The sequence below is a fragment of the Bos indicus x Bos taurus genome, chromosome 7 (genome assembly GCF_003369695.1).
Source record: "Bos indicus x Bos taurus breed Angus x Brahman F1 hybrid chromosome 7, Bos_hybrid_MaternalHap_v2.0, whole genome shotgun sequence".
Lineage (NCBI taxonomy): Eukaryota > Metazoa > Chordata > Mammalia > Artiodactyla > Bovidae > Bos > Bos indicus x Bos taurus.
The window spans coordinates 98739274-98760628 of NC_040082.1; the positions used below are offsets into that span (position 1 = coordinate 98739274).

Consider the following 21355-nt stretch of genomic DNA (forward strand, 5'->3'; position numbering starts at 1 on the left):
AGCAGCACTTGGGACTGCTAGTGACCATGTGACCTCACTGGGGCTGTGGTGAGGCTTGGTGGGGCAGGGTGTGCGCACGCTTGCCCTCGGCACCCTCCAGGCATTAGCTGTGTCTGCATCAGTTATAATTCCCACCCAGGGTTGCCTCCTAGACCAGGGCTTCTCGGCAGCTTGTCCCACAGAGGAGAGGCAAGGCCAACTCAGCACTGAACTCCAGCTTGGACAGTCAAGATGTCTCAGTGGGCTGATTGGTCCACAGATACTTGTGTGCTGGAATTTGTACACATGCACATCTCTGCACATACCCACCTGCTCCAGGAGAGTCTGACACTTGCTAAAGCATGGGGACCCCTAGACTCCATCTGGGAGTGGGGGCCCCCGGCAGTACACCAACTTGTCTTCACAAAGAGCATGAGAAACAGAAGGAGAACGAGGTGGTATTAGGGAGGTTTGTGGGCAGGCCATCAAGGAACTGAAAACACCTCCAACCGCAAACAGGTCGGTCACACGGTCTGAGGTCTGGCTAAGGCATCATTTATTAATGGGCTTCCCAGAAGAAATGGAAATCCAGTGAAAAACAAGGGTATGACCAACAAAGCAAGCCCTTTTCTCCTCCAGGAAAGAAACAAATTCTGAACCTTCAGTAACCTCAGCTAAGGAGCTGAAATTTGCAAACTCAGATAACCATCTGGGTGGCCCCGCGCCCCTGGCTCAGAAGCAGCTGGCTTCCTGGGGCCCCAGAAGGCCTGCCACAGGGAGGAGCAGGTTCCCGCCCCACGCAGCTCCCAGGGGAGGCCGATGACAGAGGCAGGGCCTCTCGTGTTTCCCGTGGGAAGCTGACTTCCCCGTCAGTTGAGGGACGGTTTCTGGGGCCCCCAGGACCGGCACGTGAGAAGGTCAAGATAGCAGGGTGGGGGGAGCGAGCACACAGGGTCTGCAGAGGGATTGTTCCCCACTGTTGGGCAGGACATTTCTGGGAGCCAGTGAGCTTGCAGGAACACACACCACAACCCCAGGCAGTTTGGAACCAGCTACAGATCCCTCCAGGACTGCTCCCCTCGGGGGAGGGTTCCGGCCCCCTTTGCGGTGTAGGGTGTGGGGGCCTTCCCGGCCGGCTTTGCTTTCCGGTAGTAGTTGAGGCGCTTGAAGGTCTCCAGGTCCCGGTGGGTGCTCATAATCAGCCGGCTGGGTGGAAACAGGCCTGGGCTGTGCCCCACCTCACACTCGGGCACACTGGGCTGCTCACATCGGCTCACTCGCTCATGGGTACTCGGGTCACACCCGCATAAGCACAGGCGTGTGCACAGTCCGCATCAGCCTGCTGCAGGCAGGCTGTGACCCTTCTAGCCCCTCCTTAGAGCCTGACAACTCTGTGAAGGAGAAGCTTCCCAGAGGCCCCTCACGGGGGGGCTGGGCCCAGCCTGGCTCCCCCAGATCACTGGTACACTGGGGCCTCCATCACCCACCCCCGGCTCCATTCCCTCTGCCTGTCCCAGGGACTGTGGGTCCACGGTGCCAGCCCAGCCCTTACTTCAGGTTGGAGAGCTCCATGACCAGGCCCCTCACGGTGTCCGTCGCGTCCTCTATGCTGGCGGCCTCGTAAGTCTTGATCCCCACTCGTGTCCTGGCGGGAAGGGAGGCAGGAGGAGAGCTCACTGGAGAGCCCCACCAGCCTCCACTGGGGGCGCTCTGCTGAGCCTTGAGCCATCTCTCCAGAGATGAACACCTTTGACAGCCATGACGCCCCCTCCCACCAGGCAGGGTCCTGATGGCCAGCCCCATGGCTCTACCGCTGAAAATACACCCAGAATCTAGCCCCTTCCCCCACCAGGTGGCTCCTGTGGGGCAGTTGCCACACCCTCCTCGGCCCCCACCTCCTGCCCTTATATCCTGTCCCCTCAAGTGGCTTGGTGGGGGGGGCTGTGGAAATGGAAACCCAGCCCAAATCTCTCCCCGCAGCCCTACACCATCCGCCGTGCCTCCAGACCCACCCACTCCCTCTTGTCCCTCTTCCCCCTGTTGCAGCCACACTGAATTCCTGGCCATTCCCGTAGCACTTCTTAGGGCTCTGAAATGTTCTTTCCAGAATGTCTCCTCCGTGGGGGTGGGGGAGGGAGAAGCTGGGAGGGGGACCCTCCCTCTCCCTCCCCATCCACCACAGGTTAAAATCTTAACCCCTTCCCTGCTATCTTTTTCTCCCCACCACTCTGCCATCTGACCAGCTAATAATTTGTCTGTTGCTCACCACCACCCCCCAAGCTCCCACCCAACTAGGGAGAAGCTGTGTTTCTCCCCGGTGCCCAGAGCAGGTCCTGGAAGACCTGGCATTGGAGGGCATCAGTGCCTATAGAAGGGGTAGACAGGCGGGGCACCACCGTATCTAATAGGTATAGCCTGTGGGGAGGGAGCAGAGGGTCATACAGCTTAGCAGATTCCTGGGCTGTCACTAGAGGAACTGTGGTTCTGCTCCCCCTGCTTTAGTCACCCTGAGATGACTGGTCAGCCTGGGCCTCAGTTTCTTGCCTTTTCTCTCTTGGCCAAGGGCCATAGAAGCAGACCCCAGGACCCACCTGGGGGCTTCCAGCCATCCACGTGGGGTTGCATTGAGGCCGTCAAGAGATTCACACGCGAATCTCCCTCCTTTTTGCTTAAGCAATAGTAGGGGCCTTCTCTGGTGGTTCAGAGGCTAAGAGTCCGCCTGCCAGTGCAGGGGACATGGGTTTGATCCCTGGTCTGGGAAGATTCGACATGCTGCGGAGCCACTAAGCCCATGCTTTAGAGCCTATGCTCTGCAGTCAGAGAAGCCGCCACAGTGAGAAGCCTGTGCACTGCAACAAAGAGGAGCCCGTGCTCTCTGCAACTGGAGAAAATCTGTGAGCAGCAACAAGGACCCAGCACAACAAAAATAAATGTTAAAAAAAACAACAGTGGGGCCACGTTGATTAAACTGCCTCTGGTCCCCAGGCAGGGAGCGGGTGTGTGTGTCTGTCAGGGGAAGCAACATGTGGTACCACAGGTACTATACACAGATGTGTGCAAGGGCAGGGGGTGGGAGGCCCCCCTCTTCCCTGAGGAGGAGGAGCAGGAGGAAGAGAAAGGAGACAAATTCCGCCAAGGGTTGCATGCCTCATCTCTCCTCCACACCTGCCAGACAGAAACAGAAACTTGGCCATAAATAATCAATCGGCCACCGCTCTGCAGTTTAAGTACAAGGTAACAGGAGAGGACTGTCGCCCTGTGCTGGTGGTCAGCAAGGCTGGGAGAAAGGACATGAACAGAGGTGATGGACTGGGAGAGGGAAGCTCTGGGGTGGGGGGAGAGGACCCTCCCAACACACACCTCCATGGGCTGGAGGAGCACACCGGGTGCCTATAGGAGGGAGAGAAGGTGGCTGCCTTGGGGAACAGAACCAAGCAGGAAAGAAGACGGGACAGACTGGGGACTCTGGAAGGCCCGAGGGTGCCAGAGCAGGGGTGGCCCCGAGGTCACACAGGCCAGTGGCTCCGAGCTCTGACTGGGTCCCTACTCCCTCCATGGAGATTCAAGGAAAGCTCTGGGCTGTCTCTCCAATAAAACGCACAACATGCATTCAAACCACCACAGAGCTGGGGGCACCATCCCAAGGGACCTAGGGAGAGATGCCAGCTTGGGTGCAGGGTGCTGACTGGGAGTTCTCCACTCCCAGGGAGCAGGGGGCATGGGAAGTTTGCAAGTGGGAGTGGGAACCTTCCTGGCGGTCCAGTGATTAAGACTGCATTGCAACGCAGGGGACCTGGTTTCAAACCCTGGTGGGGACTAGGATCCCATGCCAAGTGGCATGGCCGAAAAGCGAAAATGAAAAAATCTGGGGACTTCCCTAGTGGCCCAATGGTTAAGACTCTGTGCTCCCAGTGCAGGGGGCCTGGATTTGATCCCTGCTCAGGGAACTAGATCCAGCATGTTGCAACTACAACCCCGCGCAGCCACATAAGTAAGAAATTCAGGGCTTAGCAACCTTATTAGACAGAGAAAAGTGAGGCCCCTCGAGGGAGAGCCAGGGTCACCTCCATCACCCTCATTCACAAAGTGGGAGCTCAAAAGGCAGGGGTGGGGGAGAGGTGGGGGCTGGAGCCCCAGGAAAGCAGCCACGCTCCCCCTTCGAGAGACAAGAGGAGGACTCCGGCCAAGGCAAGGTCCCACGGTGCCTCCCACTCTGCCTACCTCGGCTGGGCCTCAGCACGGGGGCCTCTGTCTGCACACGGGCCGGTGCCAGGCTGGCAGGGGTCCAGCTCGCCTCCTGCAGGAAACAACTGGAAAAGGAGAGTGCGCACACATGTGAGTGACCCGGCTGGGAGAAGGAGAGGAGCCACGCAGGTCTGGCTTCTCCTCCACCACACTCGGAAGGCTGAGGCGTGCTTTCCTCCTGCAGAGGAGGAAAAGTGGTGTGGGGGACAGATGCCGTGACAGCCAGACCTGCAGGCCACCAGTCCGGCTGCTCTCACCCTCCCTCCTCGATACTAGGCCTGACCCTGGGGTCCTCTCCTGGGCCCCAGTCTTCGGACAAGCTGATCTGAGCCACCGGCGGTGGTTCCATCCCATATTCTCTGTCCCTGACCCCTGAGGCCTGGTGTGGTCTCAGGCCTGTCCTGCGGTATCTAGGAGGGGTCAGAGAGGACCCCGGGGGTGCTGACTGTGGTGAGGCGGGCGGCTGGCATGGAGGGGCAGAGTCGGCCAGATAAGCCCCGAGTTTCATGTCAAGGAAAAGATTTTGCAAATATATTTTGAAGGGAACATTCATAATTAACGGGGGCGAGAGAGCCAGATAACCCTGAGAAGCTTAAATTTCTAAAGGTCAACGGTGGTTTAATTTTCATGGAAAATGTCAGGCTCAGTGGCTCAGTGGCGCAGGTGACGGCTCTTTGCCTCTTTGGAGCCGCTGGCCTAGGGCTGTCTGTTCTTCTGAGGAGACACAAGTCCTAGGTGGGGGATGCCGTGAAGGGTTTGAGCACAACCTGCCAAGGGTCCTGGGATACAAAGGAATGGACATGAAGAACTGTCTGCAGTCCAGCAGCTTTCACTCAGGGATGACTCCAGCCCCAAGACACATCATAGTGTCTGCAAACATTTTGGGTTGTCACGCCTTTGCAAGAAGGTGCTCCTCGTGTTCAGAGGGTGGGGGCTGGAGGCCAGGGATGCTGTTCAACCCCCTTCCATGTACAGGATGGCGGCCAGGCCCCCAACGCCAGCAGTGCCAAGGTTGGCACGACTGTTCTAGGCAGTGGTTTCTCCCATGCACACAGCCGACTCTCACGGAGGCAACTCTGTGACTTAAAGTACAATTCAGGGACTTCCCTCGTGGTCCAGAGGTTAAGACTCTTCGCTCCCAATGCAGGGGGTCCCGGGTCCGATCCCTGATCAGGGAACTAGATTCTGCATGGCGCAACTAAGACCCAGCACAGCCAAATTAAAAAAAAAAACTCGATGCCATGGATTCACTTAAGTTTGGTCATAAGAAATGTTCTCCTTCCCAACAGGGACCACGGCTCCTACAAGGGCTGTGTAGGAGTTTGTCATGACAAAGGTAGTGCTTGTCCTGAAGGGACAGTAGTGCACCGTCCCCCTTCGGAGGCCACCCACGGGGGCCATGAGAGGGACGTGGGAGTCAGGGTTTTAAATGAGGCCCTCCTTACAAGTAGAGGGGGCTCCACTGGCCCTGGGGTGAGCATCATGTCCCCAGGGAGCCACGATAAGAGGGCAGCTGGGTGTGCAGCCAGCCTGTCACTGCTGCGAGTCCCCAGGGCCCCCCCTCAGCAGTGGAGCTCACAGCTGAGCACGCTGAGGTCGCAGGCCGAGACGCCACCCACCGGCACTCTGTTCCCACAGGGCCTTCCTGCCAGGGAGGGTTCCTGCCTTCTGGAACCTGTGCTCGGGTTGCCCCAACTTGTTCAGGAAGGCCCGGCGTCAAAACAGAGCGTGCCTGGGCATCTGCGGCCCTGCCAGGGCAGTGCCTCCTGCAGCGGGCCCGTCCACCCTGGGCGCTGCTGGGTTCCTGGTGCTCCCGGCTCGGTGGTGATTTGAGCGTGCTCGCTGGCGGCACATTCAGCAGGGCTCTCCTTGGCCTGCTAGACGCGCCCAAGGTTCCAGCTGCTTCCCCAGCCCTCTCCCTCAGCCACGGCCCAAGAGGGCAGAGACTGGGAATGACCAAGCTCTTCTTTCCAAGAGAGGGGTGTGCATTTTTCAAGGGCTGGGGCTTTAATTACAACGTTTCAGCTCTGTCCAGAACCTGAGTGCCTACTTCTCCCGGGCGTCTGTGTTTAAAGGCTACGATCTAGCCACGCTGTGACTCGCCTTCTGTAATCTTGATTGTCTGGTGATCACAGCAACGTGCGATGCACAGTACAAAGAATTGGAGCCAGGGCAGGGAGGCCCGTGTCACAAACGACCCCTGGCCATCCCTTGGGAAGGCAGCACCTGAGACCCACATTTCCTCGACCCAGACATGGTTTCCCTCCACGGCTGGAACAGCTGGCTTCCTCCAGCTGGGCACCAGATGACGTCCTTTGCTTGTTTGGGGGCTGCATCTTAGGAAGAGACTTTTTAAGGGCAGAAATGACAGGGTACAAAATGCTCACTCTGGGAGAGGCAGATGGAATGGCGCTACTGAAAACCTCATGGGGGCAGAGACCATCCAGATCTGTTCACTCCTGCCACAGAGCAGGCTCTCAAACCTCAAAAACATTTTCAAACAGGGGACTTGCCTGGCGGTCTGGCGGATAAGACTCCACGCTTCCAATGCAGGGGGCCCAGGTTCGATCCCTGGTCGGGGAACTAAGATCCCACATGCTGCAACTAAGCCTGAGCACCCCAACTAGAGAGCCCGCATGCCACAACAAAGACCCAGAGCAACCAAAATAAAGAATAAATTAATAAAAGTTGAAAAAAAATTTTTTTCAAACACCCCAAAAATAAAGTTTTAAAACAAGGATGGCCAGAGATGGAGGCCACGTTTGTGAAGTGACATGGGCTCTGTGTTGGTTCCAGGTCAGAACGGTTGAGGCACAGCCGTAGAATCAGGCCACCTGGGCGTGATTCCCTCCCGGCTGCCTCATGGCGGGCAGGTGCCCCACCTTCCTCAGCCTTTCAGCCGCACCCCGTGTTTGGAGAACCGCCCACCTCTGAGTGTGAGGCCACAAAACACTGAGGCTCAGGTGGGCAGATCCCCGAAGGGAAGCCCTTGCAAATGCCAGCAGACAGGACCTCCCTGGTAGATAAGAATCTGCCTGCCAATGCAGGGGACATGGGTTCAATCCCTGGTCCAGGAAGACCCCACATGCCCGGGGGCAGCTGAGGCCCTGCTCCACAACTACTGAAGCCCTCAAGCCCTAGAGCCCATGCTCCGCAACAAGAGAAGTTACCGCAGTGAGAAGCCCTCACACTGCAACAGCGAAAGAGTAGCCCCCACTCACTGAGAAGGAGAGAAAGGCCGTGCAAAAGCAGCGAAAACCCAGCACAGCAAAATATATAAATAAATAAAAAGATGCTAACCATCATCTGACAGCAGAGTTGCCCCAAATCTTCAATTTGTAAAATAAAAAACAAAAAACAAACTGCAAAGCACAGTAAGTGAAAAACAAACAAAAACTCCAGCAGACAAACGAAAGTCCATGTGTATGTTTGAAAAAGAATGGTATCAGGCGACCCTAAAGATGGACAGAGGTTCTTCCCAGCAGGGGGGTGAGGTCCCCTCCCATGGGCCCAGTTCTGAGGTCCCTCGCTTCTTCAGGTAGCCCCTTGTGGTCTGGCGCCCTCTAGACACCCAAGGAATCTCCATGCAGAGCCGGGCACTGAGGTGTGCAGGACGCAGGTACACCGGGGGCGCTGCCTGGGCCGACAAAACGTGTGTGTATCACGCCCTGGGGCTCCTCAGCTCCCAGACGGACAGGCCCCTCAGAGAAAGGCAGGTTAACCTTCCCAGGACATCACTGGCTCCACACCCACTGAAGCTGTGACTCAGACCCCAGGACTCATCTGCTGTATAAACAGGTCACCACGTGCCCCTTTTCCCCCAACTATTGGACGCTTTGGGAGGGCTCGTGGCCGTCTGGCGCCTGCCCTGGGGCATGTGGCTGTAAATCAGGGAAGTTCTTACCTGCTCCGGTGGGGCTTCAAAGCCAGGGGCTTCCAGGGCATCCTGTATTTCACTGTCTGGCAGGAAGTCGAGTTCCAAGGCTGGTGACCCCTCCCAGATGGCCTGCTTGGAAGAGTCAGCGGGGCGCCAGGGCTGGCCTACAGGGCCTGTGGGGGTGTCTGGGCTGCTCTGGCCTGCCCCAGCATCCTGGGGAGGGCCGCCCACTGCTTCTTGGTACATCAGTATAGCAGAGGCTCTGAGGGACAAACCGAGCCCCTGGAGGTCTTGTTTGCGGCTCGGGCTCCCTAGCTCAGCTGCCTTTTCAGCTGCAGGTTGTGACAGCCCAGGCTGCGAGCACACACCTCCCAACCCTTCCTGATCCGGGCCTGGCACCTGGGTCTGACCAACATCTGGGCCCGTTTCTAGGGCTGAAGGGCTGGGATCCCCAGCTCCTAGTGTGGGTTCTTGGGTCTCATGAGGCAGAGGCAGGGAGGCTGCAAAGCACCCCAGGATGTCACCAGGGGGCTCGTCTTCCCACTGTGCCTCCCCTCTGCCTCCACTGGTCACCCCAGTGAGAGGCGTGCAGCTGAGCAGTGCCCCGCTGCAGCCTGCGTCGGGAGCCTTCCCACTGGGAGAGGCGGGCACCCTGGTGCTGACCTCCCTGTCTGGCCCAGCCACCCTCAGAGCCCTGTGTTCTGGCTCAGCGGGGTCTGTGTTCACATCTGCGATAACAATGGCCCCAAGTGGTGGGCACCGAGGGCCACTCCAGCTCCATTCTGCTTCCCTGCCAAGGGTTTGCAGGGGGAGAGGAGGGCCCAGGGCTGCAGATGGGGGCTCTGGGCCCAGGAGGCTACCTCCTTCTTCCCGGAGCCCCTCAAGTTGGTCAGCACCTGCTAGTCCTTGGGCACCTCCCTGCTGGGGGGCTCCTCGCTCTGGCCCCATCTCTCCAGAGTCACTGCCTGGCAGGGGCCCTTTCTGGCCCTGATTGCCTGGAGCCCAACCCTCCTCCGTGCTTCCACTCTTGGGCACATTGGTCCCAGGCTCTGACAGGTAGTCCTGGCCAGCTCTCTCTGAGGCCGAGGGCACCGTCCCCGACTCTGGGGAGGCGTTGGTGGAGAAGGAGGGCTGAGGATCTGCATCACTGGGCCCAGGGGTCATGGGGCTTAGGCCACTGGGCTCGGTGCAGGTGCCATCTGCCTGGGTCTGGTGTCCTGGGTCCCTGGCCTCCTGGAGGGCAAGTCCTGGGGACTCTTTCTGAGGCTGGCTACTGGTCTGCTGTGCACTGGGTTCTGGCAGTGTTCCCTGTAGAGAGAGAAAGACTCAGCCTTGGGCCTTTAATAATCAACTGCTCTGAAGACTTTTCTAGCCATCACTGCCCCTGTATGAAGCCTCAGATGCCACGAGGCTGACAGTGCCCCCAAACAGGGATCTGTGTGGATCCTGGGTGGGTTTCCCTGGTGGCTCAGCGGTAGAGAATCTGCCTGCCAACGCAGGAGACCTGAGTTCAAGGTGAATAATACTGCAGTGAACATGGATACACAAATATCTGTTCTGTTTATGGATGTTACCCATGTTTTGTTTAATTCATTCATCCATCAACAGACACTTGTGGCCATATGGTTTTTACACCTTCCTCTGAGTCTACTTAATGCCCTGGAAATCCATCCAAGTGGTTATGTGTATCACACTAGTTTGCTCCTTTTTTTGGAAATTGTGTTCTGTGGTGTCAATGAAGCACGATTTGTTCAACCATTCACCCGCTGAAAGATACGTGGAGTGTTTCTGGTCTGGGGAAATTACAAACACAGCTGCTGGGAACGCCTACCAATCACTTTTTAGGGGAGTGTGTTCCAGAGACAGCGAACGTGACCCCTGGAGCTCACAGGGGTAAGGACAAGACAGCATGCTGTAAAAGCCCCCTCGGCTCATGCAAAAGCTTCTGAGAGGCAAAGGGGTTTAGGGACAGAAATTCAGGCTGCCTTTCTTAATTCATTTTTAATTGGAGGATAATTACTTTATAATATTGTGTTGGTTTCTGCCATACAACAATGTGAATCAGCTGTAATTTTATCTATATACATATATAAAATCCCTTCCCTCCTACCTCGTCCCCCACCCCAGCCCTCTAGGTCATCACAGAACCCTGAGGTGAGCTCCCTGTGCTATGCCCGGGCTGCCTTTCTGAGTTTCGCTACTTTCACCCAATTTGGGGCACAGAGCTCTGGCCTCCACAGTTTCAGTGCAGGCACGCTGCCCCGAGCGCCTCTCACAGGCCTGCAGGCTGCTGACACAGCCCCTGCTGTCCACAGATGCCTTTAGTGCTAAATATGGTGGTGGTGGGGCTGTGGAGAGGTGCAGGGCTGTGTGCATGCTCAATCGTGTCTGATTCTTTGCGACCCCATGGACTGTAGCCCGCCGGGCTCCTCCATCCGTAGGATTTCCCAGGCAAGAATACTGGAGTGGGTTGCCATTTCCTTCTCCAGGAGATCTTCCTGACCCAGGAATCAAACACGTGTCTCCTGCATCTCCTGCACTGGCAGGCAGGTTCTTTACCACTGAGCCACCTGGGAAGCCTAGTCATTGTCAAAGGAAACCAAGGTTGAACTTGGCTGCTGAGGTGGGGCCAAGAGGTGGTACACCTACAGAGCTCAGCCTGGCTGATGGTAGGACCTTACCGAGCTGAACACCCCCATCCTGAGGCCCTCTTCCCTCCTCTCTGCTTGTCTCGTCACTGTCTTCCTGGGTTTTGCAAACTGGGGGACAAACTTCCCCACTGAGTTCTGTGAAGCAGATAACAACAAGAACAAAACAGCAGTAAAGATAAAGGAGGAATGAGGTCTTGGAAATCAAGCGCGAAAATCCCCAAACCGGTTTCTGTCTTGCAGTCTGTGCCTTCCAGCCCCAGTGCACACTCCCACCAGCAGCTGCTGCTGCTGGACACAGACCAGCTCCCCAGCATCTTCTGTGCCTATGTGAGGCTACAGAGCAGGCTCACCTGGGAAGGAGGAAGGGGAACTGGCTCCCTTTCTGGCTGCCCAAGGAGCCCGGAGGGAGCGTCTGCTTCATTATCAGGAGAGCTGGAAGGAGAAAGACAAAACAGGGGAGGTTCTCAAGTCCTCCTACCCCGCCGTTAACTTGTGTAGCGAGACAAACAATGGAATCCAAAGGCAGAGGAGTGCTCAGAGTCTCCAAAGAGGGCGGCCCTGGAGCACCTGCTGAGAAAGGGCGGGGTGGAGAAGGGACGCATGACTGCCAAGAAGCCGTTCAGAGTCCCATGCCTAGAAGCCAAGCTGCCTTCTCTGGCAGCACTTTACTCTTCTAATCCCAGTAACTGGCTCCTGGAATAAGAACAGGGATTCTCATTTGGACTGACATCCCAGCCCCCAATTCTACAAATGCTAAAAAGTTGCAGATACAAAAAAAACAAAAAAACAAAAAAAAAAACACAGTGTCTAAAAACACGGGTGTATTCATAATTGCCAAAATGTGGAAGCAATTGAGAGGCCCTCAGCGGGTGACTGGATAACTAAACTGTGGTAGGCCTTTCCTGATGGTCCAGTGGTAAAGAATCTGCCTGCCAGTGCAGGGGACACTGGTTCAAGTTCTGGTCTGGGAAGATCCCACATACCGAAGGGGACAAGAAGCCCATGTGCCATAGCTACTGAGCCCCTGATTTAAAGCCTGATTACTGAGCCCACGTGTTGCAAGTACTGAAGCCCATGGGTCCTAGAGCCTGTGATCCGCAACATGAGAAGCCACAGCAATGAGAAGCCCACACCACAACCAGAGAGGAGGCCCTGCTCTCCACAACCAGAGAAAGCCTACACACAGTAACAAAGACCCAATCCAGCATGGCCAAAGATAGATAAATAAATAAAATAATTTTCAAAATAAATAAACTCTGGTACATGAAGTGGGACAGCATGCAGTGCTAAGAAGAAACAAGCTCTCCTCTACTCAGTGCTCTGTAATGGCCTATATGGGAAAAGAACCTAAAAAAGAGTACACGTGTGTACAACTGATTCACTTTGCTGTACACCTGAAACTAACACAACACTGTAAATCAATTAGACTCCAATAAAAAAATTTGAATTAATTTTTGACCACACCCCAAGGAATGCAGAACTTCCTAAACTAAGGATCGAACTGGTATTCCCTGCACTGGAAGGGTGGAGTCTTAACCACTGGATCACCAGATAAGTCCAAACTTTTTAAAAATAAACAAACAAAATTATGCTATCTGCTTTTTAAAATAAAATTTAAAAAAATAAACGAGCTCTCAAGCCATGAAGACACGTGGAGATACCTTAAATGCATGTTACCATGTGAAAGAAGCTGATCTGAAAAGGCTATGTATCGTATGATCCCAATTATACGATATTCTGGAAAGGGCAAACTATGAAGACAATGAAAAAGACCAGTGGTTACCCAGGGTGTGGTGAAGGGAAGATGAGTAGACTAGGATTTTTATGGCTGTGAAAGAACTATGCATGACGTTGTACTGATACATGTTATTATTCCTCTAGTCAAACCCACAGAGTGTGCAACACATGGAACGTAAACTTTGGGGCTTCTCTGCTGGTCCAATGGATAAGAATCCACTTGCCAATGCAGGAGACCCGGGATCAGGCCCTGGTCCAGGAAGATCCCACATGCTGCGTGGCAACTTAGTGTGAGTGCCGCAGCTTCTGAGCCTGTGCTCTAGAGCCGGGGAGCTGCAACTACAGAAGCCCTCATGCCTTAGAGAACACGCTCTGCAACAAGAGAAGCCACTGCAATGAGAAGCCCATGCACCGCAACTACAGAGGAGCCTCTACTTGCCACAACTAGCAAAAAGCCAGTGCAGCAACAAAGACCCAGCACAACCAAAATTAAACAATAAAAAAAAAAAATCTGAAGTAAACAATGGACTGTGGGTGATTAACATGTGTCAGTGTAGGTTCAGTTCAGTCATTCAGTCGTGTCTAACTCTTTGCGACCCCGTGGACTGCAACACGCCAGGCTTCCCTGTCCACATGCTACAAGCCACATTACTGTGGCTTCATCCTTGGTAAAAAAAATGTACCATTCTGGTGAGTGATGGCGGTCACGAGGGATGTGGGAGGGCAGAGGGTATATCAGAAATCACTGTATCTTCCTCTCAATTTTATTGTAAACCTAAAACTGCTCTAAAAAAATAAAGTCTTTTTTAAAAACTGGTGAGACTTACGGTTATATCCAAACAAATGTGGATATATATATTGTAAAAAAAAAAAATCAGAATCTGGAACTGAAACTTCATGATTTCAACTTTAGAAGTAGAGCAGGATAAAGCACGAAGCTACGCTAATGGGCTTGGATCGTGCCAAGGGAGGTTATGGAGACAGAATAAGTCTAGATACTGAGAGCAACCGTCTGCTCAAAATTTTTTAATTGGGATGGGTTGTTTGGGCGGCTTCTGGGGTACTGGCAAGGTTTCATTTCTCAACATAAATGTGCTAGGCTGATTGATTCATGTTGCTTTTTTTCTGCTACATTTCCGCACAGGCGGTATTTCTTAATAAAACATTAAAAAAACAGAAACAAAAGGATTGGAACCCACTTCTGCAGGTTCTGATTATTCTTTTGGACTCAGACAGCAGGCTGGGCAGCAGCCATGACCCCATCAGACCTGATGGCCTCTCTGGGGTGAGGGACATGGTGACACCATCGTGTGTGTCTGGGAGAGTGGCTTAGCTGTGACATGTGGCCCCTCTCTTCCTATCACACATGCAGCTTTAGCCCTAAGACTGCCAAGTCCTGAGATCAGACATGCACCCCAGAAAATGGTCCTGTCAGCCTGACCGCATGCCTTACTTTTTCATGCAGAAAACGTGCTATACCAATCCACAGTGCTTTCTCTGAAGACTTCGGAAAGCAGGAACTTTCCTTCTCCCAACTCCTAATAACCCTTTCTACTTTGCTGCAGTTACATATGGCTTACCCCCATGGAGACTAAATGGTTCGCCAGAGATTTCCTTTCTTCCCACCGTGTTTAATTACATATTTCTTGAAAATATATGGGAACTGGGAAGCCATAGTAGTGAAGGCACAGGAACCAGACGAAGCCAGAACCGCAGCCCACCCTGTATGAGCTTAGTGGCCCTGGGTAAGTCATTTGATTGCTTGAACCCTCAGAGTCTTCATCAGTCAAATGGAGTTAAAAACCTGTGTCACAGTGCCATGAGGATTAAATAAATGGATGTGTGTAAAGTATTTATTATTAGCACACTTCCTGGAACATAAAGATGCTTAATCCTCTCCTATAGGTTATTATTTCACAGACCCACAACTCCTTCAGTCCCATTAAGAAGGAATATGGGAGGACTTCCCTGGTGGCACACTGGATAAGAATTTGCCTGCCAATGCAGGGGACACAGGTTCAACCTTTGGTCCAGGAAGATTTCACCTGCCATGGGGCAACTAAGCTTGTGCACCACGACTACTGAGCCTGTGTGCTACAACTACTTATGCCCACATGCCTAGAGCCTGTGCTCCACAACAAAAGGTGCTGCAATGAAAAGCCTATGTACTGCAACGAAGGGTAGCTTCCGCTGTCCGCAACTGGAGAAAGCCCATACGCAGCAACAAAGACTCAATTCAGCCAAAAATAAATAAGTAAACAAGAAATAAATAAAATTTAATTAAAAAAATATATATATATATACTTTTCTCACTAGAGAGGAGTCTCTAAAGCAAAACTTCAAGAACCTCAATCCAAGGGCCCTGACCCCTGTCGGGGAGGCATAGCACTGGCTGGGTCATCTTGGCTGGTTCCCCGTCCTTTGCATCCTGTCCACTAGGTCACTGTGCTGTGCCCACCATCAGCAGAGAGGCTTGCTGGATGTTCTGAGCCACCTACCTGGAGGCTGCCTGTCCTGGTTCCTCCCTACTCTGCTCTGCAGAAGGAGTGAGTCCTGATCCACCTTCTGATTCTTCAGGGTGACGCCAAGAGTCTAACAGGGAACTCTGGCTGGTGGCCCCATCAGAGTCTTCTATCCTTGGGTTCTTTGGAAGTTTCGGAAGATGGAGTCCTTCCCTTCCTGGTTTGGAGACAAAAGAAGATTAAGGAGGCTTCCCTTCATGGTGGTCCAGTGGTTAAGAATCTGCCTGCTAATGAGGGGGGACACAGGTTCAATCCCTGCTTTGGGAAGATCCTACGTGTCACGTGGCCACTACTGACACAATTAGGATAAATTACAGGAAAGTCAGTGTTGTCTAGTGGAACCCAACAAGAGAAGCCACCACAATGACAAGCCTGTGCCCCGCGATGAAGAGCAGACACTGCTCGCTGCAACTAGACCAAAGCCCTCACTCAGCAGTGAAGCCCCAGCACAGCCAAAAATAAACAAATGAAAAGAAAAAAAAAAGAATTGAAGGGGTGGGGGACAGTGGGAGCACACACTGCCATGACCAACAACCAAACACATCTGGGTCGCTGATGCAACATGAGCAGGCTTGTGCAAAGGGCAGGAAATTCCTGCTCTGATGCTTGCTTGGAGAGTGAGAGATGGGATGGACTGTCATCCAGGTGGGACCCACGAACTTATGGGGCCATGAGATTCAAAGGCTTTTAACTTGTGGTCTAGTCATGACAGATGCTGAATCCTGAGGTGACCTGGCCTGGCTCAGAATCACAAGACAACCTGTCCAGCTGACTGTTTCTCTGGGGAAGTGGTGAGAGGTGTGTGCTGGTTCCCTTGGATCTCAGCTCAAATTGTCCCTACAGAGGGGCCATTTTTTTTTTTTTTTTTGGTGAGAGGGCATGTGGGATCTTAGTTCCCCAACCAGGGCTCAAACCTGTGCCCCCTGTGGAAACACAAGAGTCTTAACTACTGGACCACCAGAGACATCCCTGGAGGAGCCATTCTTACCCTTTCTATAGAGCAACTCCTCTAGAACCCATGCTCTGTCATATTCACTTTACATCTTTTCTGCAAGCGTCCGATGTACTAGGTCATTTACTGTCTCCTCCACTACAACATGTCCATGCAAAGAGGGGCCTCATTTATTAGTGGCTAGATGAGCACCTAATAAACTGTTGGTGCTCAATAAATGGGGCTTCCCTGACAGATCAGTTGGTAAAGAATCCGCCTGCAATACAGGAGACCCTGGTTTCATTCCTGGGTCGAGAACCGCTCAATAAATACTTGGAAGATGACTGAGTAAACGCATGAGAAAATCCAGATCACCTCCCAGAAAATGCGGATGACATTAAATTTTATGTACCACTCTGGTTTTCCATGACACTTGCAGAATATCCAACCTGGGAAAACTGGGACCCAGAGTCATCGAGCGGTAAGGAGCTGACTTCTCAGCTCGGTTGCCTCTTGGTCCCTGCTACATTCCTAAAAATACCTTTCCCATCACTGAAAGCAATTCAGAGCCTAAAGGTGCTTATTAACTTCTATTTGTTTAATGAAGGGAATTCCCTTATATAGAAATTGCCAGTAGTGGCTGACTTGGCAGAATGCTCCAAAATCTGGCCCCAAATGAACCATTTATTCAATGAACAAATAATAAGGGTTGACTGTAGTTCAGTTCCATGCCACACACTGTCCTGAGGAGTCAGGTATGTTATGATAAAACTTCGAGGTAGAGTCTTCATGTTATGCCCATGTTACGGATGAGCAAGCTGAGGCCTGGAGAGATCAAAGACTCTGAAATGGGATTCACACAGTCCAGCTCCAGAGCCTTCACACTTAAGTGTACCCAAACACTTACTGAACACTTACTATATACTGCATCTCCTCTGACCAGGCAGTGAGAACAAAAAGATAAACCAAACTCAGGTCTGATTTTTCTGGAGGTTGTCACAAAGACCTTTCCAAACTCAGCTCCTTATATTGTTGTTCAGTTGTGTCCGACTCTTTGTGACCCCCATGGCCTGGAGCATGCCAGGTTTCCTTGTCCTTCACCATCTCCTGGAGCTTGCTCAAACCCATGTCCATTGAGTCAGTCACCCATCCAACCATCTCGTCCTCTGTTGTCCCCTTATCCTCCTTATATATCTTGAAGTAAACCCACTGAGAGTTTCCCAGGTAGCTCAGTGGTAAAGAATCCGCCTGCCAATGCAGGAGACCCTGGTTTGATCTCTGGGTCAGGAAGATCGCCTAGAGAAGGAAATGGCAACCCACTCAAGTACTTCTTGCCTGGGAAATCTCATGGACAGAAGCGCCTGGAGGGCTATAGTCCATGAGGTTGCAGAGTCAGACACAAGTAAAACAACAAATCCATTGAATGAGCTCCTTTCCTCCAACACTGAATGCTAGGGGCCTCCTCAGCGTCCATTTGGCTTTTTGGGTTCCACTAGACCACAGTGACTTTCCTGTAATTTCTCCTAATTCTGTCCATTACAGTTCACACAGGCCAATTTAGAACTCTACCCCACTGCTGTGTATTTGATTAGCTCCCTTGGTCAGAAGCATTTTTCCTTTACCCTTGACTAGACTTTGAAGGTATCAACTGCAGGATCTAAATCTCATCTTGATCTCATCTTCACCGTGCTTCCCACTCCTGCCCACCTTACGGACCCACCCTGGCACTGCACCCAGAGCAAAGCTCCAATGAATGCTTCTTATACAAACACATTTCCATTTTGTGGTCTGCCAGGAAATGCAAAAATATAGCCGCTTCATTTGTTTAGTTTCTTAAGAAGTCCAAACACTAGCTTGCTTTGCTCATCCAATGGACATTTATTAGTACCAAATAAAAAGCAAAAATACCAACAGGAGTGAAGAGGCTCCCATTTTCTTCCTGTGATCCATCCCCACAGGATTAATTTAAGAAAAACGAAAGCAGAACCTTGTGTTCAACACTAAAGGCCAAAGACATCAGGAGGGAAAGGGTTTTTTCACCACCTGCCAGAATCGTTTTTCTTTTTCCCCACCCATCCAGGACACACAGAAAGAACTTTCCTGGGCCAGCCCAGGGTCCGCTGAGCTGAGGAGTCCACTGCCAAGAGAGGCCGCAAATGACCTGCTGTGGGTGGGCCTGGCTGGCCCCAGCTTCCTCCTCCAGTGTCACAGAAATTCCTGTGCCTCCAAGCAGCTTGTTACTCATCTCTGCACAAACATCTTTTTTTTTTTTTTTTAATAATTCTATTTATTTATTTTTGGCTGTGCTGGGTCTTTGTCCCAGCTCAAGCTTTTTTCTAGCTGTGGTATGAAAGCTTCTCACTGCAGTGGCTTCCCTTTTTGCGAAGCACAAGCTCTAGGGCACACAGGCTTCAGTAGTTTGGGCTCCGAGGCTCTAGAGTGCAGGCTCAGTAGTTCTGGTGCAGGGGCTTACTTGCTCCATGGCATGTGGGATCTTCCCAGACCAGGGCTCGAACCCCTGTCTCTTGCACTGACAGGTGGATTCTTTACCACTGAGCCACCAGGGAAGCCCTTACACCAAACATCTTTGATCTGTTGATTTCTTTCCTGCCCTACATCCTACTCTTGAAGTTCATTAGCCATTAGGTGAAGGGATCATTCTTAAATTTTTAAGAAATTTAAATTCCTTAGCCAATGACAGCGGAATGGAGCTATACCACATAATACTGGATGTTTTCCTTCTGAACGAGGCAATTCTCTATGTGTACTGAGAGGTAAAGATGATTTTCAAAACCCATGAAGCTGAAAATCAGAGGTTGCAGATCAGTATGTTGATGATTATATTCACCCAGTAAAAACACTGTATTTGTGTATATAAAGAAAAATCTGGAAGAAGTAGGGTACTGAGATTTATTTCCTGTTTTTTATGCTACACGATGTGGTTGATCCAGGCTTCCTTAGTGGCTCAGTGGTAAAGAATCCGAGTGCCAATGCACAAGACACAGGTTTGATCCCTGGGTCAGGAAGATACCCTGGAAAAGGAAATGGCAACCCACTCCAGCATTCTTGCCTGAGAAATCCCATGGACAGAAGAGCCTGGGGGGGCTACAGTCCATGGGGTCGCAAAAGAGTTGGACACAACTGAGTGACTAAACAACAACGTGGTTGACCATCATCCTATGGTTATGGGCGGCTTTAACATTAGCGGAAGGTGAGGAAAGGGTAGACTGAACTCTGAAATATTTTTACAACCTTTCTGTAAGCTCAAAATTGTTTCAAAATGAAAAAAATAATAATCTGAAAGGACAATCGTAACAGCAGCATATATTTGTGTCCCGCCATGCATCTACTTTCAGTGCTTTACAAATACTAATCCACATGTGAGCTCTAGGGCAAAGTTCTCAGCTTTGGTACTATTGACATTTGGGGTACTACTGGCATTTGGGGCCAGGTCATTCTGGGCTGGGGGGGCTGTCCTCTGCATGCTATGATTTTGAGCAGCATCTCTGCTCTCGACCCATGAAATGCCAGTACCTCTCACCCACCCAAACACACACACCAGTTGTAAAACCCCACAGTGTCTCTAGGGACTTCCTTGGTGGTCCAGTGGTTAAGACTCCTGCTCCCAATGCAGGGGGTTCAATCTCTGGTCAGAGAACTAGATCCCACCGGCCACAACTGAAAGATTCCACATGCCACAATTAGGACTTGGCATAGCCAAATAAATGAATCAATACTTTAAAAAAAATGTCTCTAGATATTGCCAAATGTCCTCTGGAATCAAACTGCTCCCCACAACAGGATGAGAATCACTGTTCTAAAGGACAAGGTAGGGAGGTGGGAGGGAGGTTCTAGAGGGAGGGGACATACTTATACTTATGGCTGACTCATGTTGATATGTGGCAGAAACTAACACAATATTGTAAAGCAATTATCCTCCAATTAAAGATAAATTTTAAAATATTTTAAAAAGAAAATGGTATGTGCTCTTTATTATCCCCTACTTACAGGAGGAAAGTGAGACAAAGAGTAAGTTATCTGCCATCACACAGGGAGATGAATCTAGGTTTTTTGCTCAAGCCACATACCAGCACATCAAGCTCTATTCACAGGTCATCTCTGAGAGTGGACCTGTATAGAAGCTGTACCCCTCCCTGAAGCCTGCAGGCCTCCCCTAGGCTGTGGGATCCCACTACAAGCTGGAGGAAGCTCCATAAAGCTTTCACTTTTTACTATAAGCACTTCTCCAAAACTTACACTTGCACTAAGTCATCATGTGTATTAAATCATTGTTGTTATTTTAAGGAGCTTGGTGTCGTCACCTTAGCATTTCTGCAATAAGCCCACATTCCTCCTAACAGCAGAAGCAGCAATAAAAATGTGTCAATTTGATCATCCAAATACCTGAGGTCCGAAGCTTCTTCCTCTTACTCATTTTCTCTCTCCCTAGAGAAATCTGAAAACAAGGAGCAAATCTCATCATTACAAGCAGTTCCTATCTCTGGGTTACAGGACCCAGTGGCCTTGGCTGAGGCCACCTCTCCTCCACCTAGACCTATCTGGCTGCCCCAGGGGTCAACAGAGCCCCAGTAGGGCAGAGGATGGGAATCATAGCTACCTTAGGCTATCTCGGAGTGAGAATTTAAACTTCTCCACGCTGCAGAGAGGGAACTGCCTATTTTCTGCCCAGGATCTGAGAGCACCTGGGCCGGGGTACGGCCCCTCTAGTCTCTAAGATGGGGCAGCCTATGTGAAGCTCCCTTCCTCCAGGCTGGGGTACTTGGGACCCTTCCAGGGACACCCCAGGATTTTCGAGGTGACACATGGGGCCTGCAAAGTAATCTGAGGGCTTTAGAGGGGGACCTGGGGACCTTTCAAGGGATGGGAAGGCCCTTTGGAGGATGCCTGGGGCCTTGGGGGAGGCCGGAGTCACCACCACAGGTCCATTCCTTCCAGCCTAGAAGCCAGACAAGCCCAAACTGACCTGGGCCAGAGAAGGTGTTGAGGTCCCTCTGTCGTTACCAGGAACTGGGAAGGTCTACCTGGACCTGCTGGGGGATAATTCGGTTATTTCTGTAAGGTTTTGTTTTGTTTTGTTTTGTTTTTTTTTAAACAATTAAAGGCAAAGTTGTCCCTCACGGAGGCCGGGCACCTCGAGGTCTGAGGCCCGAGTGCTGCGGACCTGGCTTCTGGTGACCAGGCCCATCCTAACCCTACCCTGGGCGCCGAAAGTGAGGACTGCCTAAACCAGGAAAGACCAGAGCTCGCAGGTGAACCGGCCACACCGTGAACCCAGAGGCCGCCACCACCCCTCACACCTGCAATCGCTCCGCCTCTTTCCCGCGCACTACGAGGCCCTGCCGCGCACGCGCTATGGCGGAACCTCTCTTCTCCACTTGCGCACGCTCCGCCT

At 52.0% G+C, this 21355-nt stretch overlaps 1 protein-coding gene across 1 annotated transcript; it reads right to left on the reverse strand.

The window, feature by feature from the left end:
• Window positions 1-513: 513 nt before the first annotated feature.
• On the reverse strand, window positions 514-21343 carry C7H19orf57 (chromosome 7 C19orf57 homolog). Its single transcript, XM_027547965.1, has 10 exons — window positions 21261-21343; window positions 20927-20990; window positions 20347-20398; window positions 14988-15168; window positions 11103-11184; window positions 10783-10887; window positions 8129-9409; window positions 4201-4289; window positions 1532-1624; window positions 514-1185 (listed from the first exon to the last, which is right to left on the reverse strand). The coding sequence occupies exons 3-10, from the start codon at window positions 20375-20377 to the stop codon at window positions 1032-1034; spliced, it is 2016 nt and encodes a 671-aa protein (XP_027403766.1). The 5' UTR covers window positions 20378-20398; window positions 20927-20990; window positions 21261-21343; the 3' UTR covers window positions 514-1031.
• Window positions 21344-21355: the final 12 nt, after the last annotated feature.